Raw genomic sequence first — 5,575 nt, 5'->3', positions numbered from 1 at the left:
TACCCGTCGGGGCCATCTCCTTTGGATTGCAAGACCAGACCGTGATCATATATACTGGTTTCACACCCATAGCTTTATAAAAAATATTATTTAATATTGCAGATTCTTTTGATGCATAAGATACATATAAATGTTTAATAATACACTGGTTTATGTGATGTTCCTTGTTTGGTGTTGGTTGCTACATGTCTGCTAAATGGAGATGGTACATCAGTGGGACAGGCACATTTTCAGCGGGGAGCTCTGCGATACTCCTGGCTTGAGCCAGGTTTAACGGGGTGCTGTGAATTTGGGAAAATCGGGGAGGCCAGAGGAGCAGTGGCTCTCTGCATCACTGCCGGGTTTAACCCTTGATCTTCTCCCAGGCTTTGCTAATCCTGAGTTTTCAGTCTGTGGCAGGGAACGCAGGTTCAGCTGCTACGTTAGGAGGTGATGTGGTGGGACTGGTGTCATGGACATTCGGAACGTGGGAATGAGAAAGCTGCATGTGCTTAGTTTCTTCTGAAGTGTAGTTAGATCTCATGACTTTTCATGCACATTCATGGTAACAAGAAATCTGCATTTTTGAGGTTGCCATAAACCACGTGGATCCTCCTGGGGAGGTGAGGGCTCCAAGTCCGAGCCTCCTGTACGGAGGGATGTGTTGACCCCCCATATCTCTCTCCACACCCACCTTTTCCTGGCACTGGCCCATACCCCCCCTCTATATACCCCCCTCTGTATTTGTGCCCCATGTTGCACTAGCCCCGTGCAGCCCATGCTCTGGAAATGGTGACTTTCCTTCAGGTGACATACAAGCAGCAATAATGTTTTGTATCTTGTTTGTCCTAGTGTGAATTCATCACATGGTGGATCTGCCTTTTGGGGCACTGCTCCAAGTTTCCATCAGTCCCAGCACTGCTCCAGGTTGCTCACTAACGTCTTAACCCTTTGCTTTTCCTAAGGAGGATGTTTCCTAGTTACAAGGTTAAAGTGACCGGAATGAATCCTAAGACCAAGTACATCCTGTTGATCGACATCGTCCCGGCTGATGACCACCGGTATAAATTCTGTGACAATAAATGGTAAGAGAACATTTCTGTTGGCTGCCTTTGCCGTAAGAAAATTGTGTTTGGATCGACTGTTTGCTGTGCAAACTCAGAAACCAACATAAATACCTTCCCACGGGAGGGGTGCCAACAGCCCAGAACTCCACTCACTTTCGTAGAGCAGCGATAGATAGAAGAGCCAATGGCTGGAAGTTAAAACCAGACAAATGTAAAATAAAATATTCTTAACAGGCTGGGCAATTAACTGCTGGAACAAACTGCTAATGGAAGTGGTGGCTTGTCCATCTCCAAAGCACTCAATGGATGTCTTTTCAGAGGAGATGCTTCAGGCCAAGCGTAGGTTATCTGGTCATGTGCAGATGTAAGAGGGTAAAGCCACAGCCTGCGTCGTACCAGAATCTGGGCTAGATGATCTCATGGTCCATTTTGGCCTTAAAAATTAGATATATATGTGAGTCAAGAAAAGTTTTATATTCCTTTCTTCTATAGTAATATTTTGCTTTTAGGAGATCAGCTATAAAGCAAAAAGTGGGCTCGTTTACTCAAAGCCCTGTTTTTTCGCTGAAGGCAGCAGCGATTCTCCCTGTCGCAGCCCAATGCCAGATCCAGTTCAGAGTCTTTTTTCTTTTAAATTTATTCTTCCTCCAGAGTTTCCTTCTCTTTGGTGTTGTTCTTCCCTTCCCTGTGCCATTGATAGAGAAGTCACTTACCTGAGAGACAGAAATGATTTCTTTTTACTGATGAAAGAAGCACGTTGTTTTCTCTGTTGGTTTTTCCCCCAAGCACGGCCAGCAGCCCCCCTCACTGCGACTCTTCGCTGTGCTTTGCCCAAGCTCTTCCACCTACGAGCAATGGAAAACTTCATAGTCATCTTCATGCGAAGGAGCCTGGTGACATCCTATAAAACTGTAATAATTTACTTGCACATTAGGACTGCTCTAGTTTTAAAAAAATTCCTTTTCCACTTGCTTTTGTCCTGAAGTGCCGCTGGGTAAGAGGAATGGGCTGAGGGCTCCGTGGCACGACGGCCACTTTGTGTTTTAGCCATTAAGCCCTGGATGATGGATAGTTCTTAACTCTGTTTAATTTAGCTGTTGCCAGCCCTAGAGCTGTTTCCCCTTTTCATTTTATTGCTGCTGGAAAGTCTCTGTTGTTTTTGGTAATATTGCTTTTATTGATGTTTTATAAGAGGAGAACAATGCGTGGTCATGGGGGAGTTGCCATTAAGTGCTGTCTCATGGGTAGGTCTTGTGTCCATGAGAGCTGGTGGTGGTGTGGGGACAAGGGCAGCTGGCAGAAGGGTACAAGGGGCAGCCCCATGTGCCAGCACACGGCTCCAGAGTGGGAATTGACCCCTTCCCACTGGAGCTGCTGCCTGGACAGGGTCTGCGGGAGCCCTGCATGGCTGTGGAGGGTGCATCCATGCCAATACCTGCTCCTGTTCACAATTACCTTCCGGGGAAGCGTGAGGGACCATCTCACCTTGCAGAATGGCCTTTGAAGGCTTCATCCATTCCAAAAACACAGATGAGATTTCCTCCTTGATGCCAACACAATTGCCATGTAGAGACATTGTCCCAAGGAAATGGCATGTTGGAGCAGAGATGGGTTTATCTGTCAGCCTGTGATGCTGAAACAAGGAGCCCTGAAACCCCAGGAGCAGCAGGAGCCTCTCCTAGTCCCTGTACCCCAACCCCAGGGCTGGCGGGTGGGTTGCTGGGTTGACTTCAAGGCCAAAACACTCTCCTACATCCAGGCTGGCGACTGCTGCCCAGCTAATGCAATCTGTAACCCCTGTGTTTGCAGGATGGTGGCCGGGAAGGCAGAGCCGGCCATGCCGGGGCGGCTGTACGTGCACCCCGACTCACCGGCCACGGGAGCACACTGGATGCGGCAGCTGGTGTCCTTTCAGAAGCTAAAGCTCACCAACAACCACCTGGATCCCTTTGGACATGTAAGAGAGACATTCTGCAAGGGTTTTGGTCAGAGGTGGGCCGGCGATGTCGAATTTGTGTCTGATCTGGGATGTTGGTTGGGATGTTGCAGTTAATTTAATAACGAGGAGCAACATTTATTTTATGCTGCCAGTGCAGCTGGGTGGGGAGTGTTTAATGTCGAGGGAGCTGGGCTTCCATTGTTATCCATGTGTTTCCATGCTCTTGGAGATGCAGCTTCTGACTCGCTCAGCCGTGTTCAGCCAGATGCCACTGACTTTTTAATTTCTGCCCAGGAATTTTTGGGCAGCGCTGTGGGATTTTCAGCCCGGCTGTTGCTGTGTGCAGTACATACAGCTCGCAGAAACAGGTCGCATAAACTCATTATTTTCCAAGCTGGCTTTAGCAACCCAATAAAAGATGAAATATTTTATTTGGAACATCTTAATTCATATGTATTGGGAATGCAGAAGTGGGAAGTACACAGTTATCTATCACAGTGCATTTAATAACTCAGGAGAAGAGCCCTTCCAGCCTGCCAGGCAAACGCACGCTTAGATAATGTATAGAAAAATATGGACCTGTCTGGTTTGCACTGTCCAAGTCACATAAAAATAAACAAACCTGGAAGGCTGGAGGGAGGGAAGATAGAGTTTAAAATCCTTTCAGGTTTAGTGGCACCAGCTCCTCCAGGTAACACAGGTAAGAGAATCTACTTTGTGTCATCATATGTGGTTTTTAACCTGCCAGTCTTTTAAGCAGCAGTAGTTTGGGGTGATGGGGGGCTGTGAGAAGGTCCTGAAGAATGGTGCAGAGGGAGAAAGGGTTTATCTGTCTTGCTCAGAAAGATCACGCATCAAGCCTCTAAAGAGCAGGTTTTTATGTGGAGTCAATTGTCCTGATGCCACCGAAAAGCTGCACAGAAAGTGTGATTCCGACACAGCTAAATCAGATGGAGCTTTATGGGGTTGGCTCTAGAGACAGGGTGACCTTAACAGCTTAAAATGCTGCTAAAAATACAGCATTTTTTCTGCTTTCATAATTTTCTGCCAATTTCAAACTTTAAAAAGCAAGTGTGCCGATCTGGTGTGTCAGTGCCGTGGCAGAGCCGGGCTCTGGCAGCGTGACACGGTGATAACCCAGCTCTGTGCTGGCAGCGCCGGGAACTGACCCTCTTCCCCAACCTACTGACCCCAATGAAACATGTGTGAACTTCAAAGGCGGATCAGGACCGTTTAATGCTGACGTTATTAATCACAGGAGATCTCTCCCCTTCGCTCTTCTTGAAGGGGGAAAGCACCACGGAAATGAAATGAAAACAGCAGCGTTAAGGGTTGCACAGTAAAAAATGATGTAGAGCCCACAAACGCCGACGTTCCGGTGGCAGCAGCCGCACCGACCTGCTTGCTTTGCACGTGGCATTTTTTTTTTACTCCCCTGTTTTTCTCTTGGTTAACTGCGTAGCTTAATATATGGCTGTTTACGTTGTAAAATGTAAACCATAAAACATACAGGATGTTCGATGTGGCCGTAAAACAAACAGGATGTGCTGTGTTGGTTTTGCAACTTTCAACGTTTGCTTTTTCATGACTTTGTCATTTTTTAACGGCGATTTTAACACTGCATTTTAACGGGGAATGTTTTTCTCTTGGTTAACTGCGTAGCTTAATATATGGCTGTTTACGTTGTAAAATGTAAACCATAAAACATACAGGATGTTCGATGTGGCCGTAAAACAAACAGGATGTGCTGTGTTGGTTTTGCAACTTTCAACGTTTGCTTTTTCATGACTTTGTCATTTTTTAACGGCGATTTTAACACTGCATTTTAACGGGGAAGATCCCCCCCGCCCCTCCCTCCCTTCTTTTAATAACCAGCCTGTTTGTCCTCCTGCAAAGCTTCCTGGTGACGCAGAGGGGACTCTGGTCTGTGTTTTGGGGTGATAGCTGTGGCATGATGCAGTGGCCACGCTCCAAGCGAGCCCCTCGTGCCGCGCAAACCGCGTGCCACAGCCCGGCGCGCTCCGTCTCGTGCTGCTGGGAAAACACCTGGAATCACCCGGTTTAAGTGTCCAGGTCACCGTGGGGATCAGGCACCGACAACCCACCTGGCTCAAGGGGGTTTAGCCCCTTCTCAGACAGTTCCTCGTTAGGCTTCTGCATTAATCATCTGCTGTAGAGAAGTGCTACTCCACTTTCTGCTGTGCAGACAGAACCGAGCTGGACTCCGTACCAGCCAAGCGGGAATTTTCCTGTCACTGGGAATTGTTCTCCTGCTGTTGCAGGGGTGGCCGATGTCCCTGGGATGGGCAGTGCCAGCGCGGTGTCTGCCTGGCATGGCTCAGTCTGTCCAGCCCCACCGGAGAAGGCATTACGTGATGAACACGAACAGCTTCTCATTTCTAGGAATTTGTTCCCAGCGATGGCAAACGCTCTCTTCAAACTCCCTAAGAAAAACAAGTCAGAAAACCCACAGGGTTTGTTTCCCTTCCCGTGCTCCACTGAAGCCTGCCTGCCATTTCCTTTTGTCTTTGATTTTCTCCAAACCTCAAAACCACGCGGAGCGATGATTTCTGCAGGCGGCTGCTGGTGG

At 47.9% G+C, this 5,575-nt stretch overlaps 1 protein-coding gene across 1 annotated transcript in view; it reads left to right on the top strand.

The window, feature by feature from the left end:
• Nucleotides 1-944: 944 nt before the first annotated feature.
• The window catches only part of TBX4 (T-box transcription factor 4), a gene marked incomplete at its 5' end in the record, with an annotated part of 21,166 nt that continues 16,535 nt past the window's right edge, over nt 945-5,575 (top strand). The window contains 2 exons of the mRNA XM_010165102.1: nt 945-1,064; nt 2,856-3,003. Coding sequence (XP_010163404.1) covers nt 945-1,064; nt 2,856-3,003 — 268 coding nt within the window. The remainder of the gene's footprint in view (nt 1,065-2,855; nt 3,004-5,575) is intronic.

Source organism: Antrostomus carolinensis, unplaced genomic scaffold, assembly GCF_000700745.2.
Source record: "Antrostomus carolinensis isolate BGI_N321 unplaced genomic scaffold, ASM70074v2 scaffold28933, whole genome shotgun sequence".
Taxonomy (NCBI): domain Eukaryota; kingdom Metazoa; phylum Chordata; class Aves; order Caprimulgiformes; family Caprimulgidae; genus Antrostomus; species Antrostomus carolinensis.
This window is presented reverse-complemented; position numbering and strand designations above follow the sequence as displayed.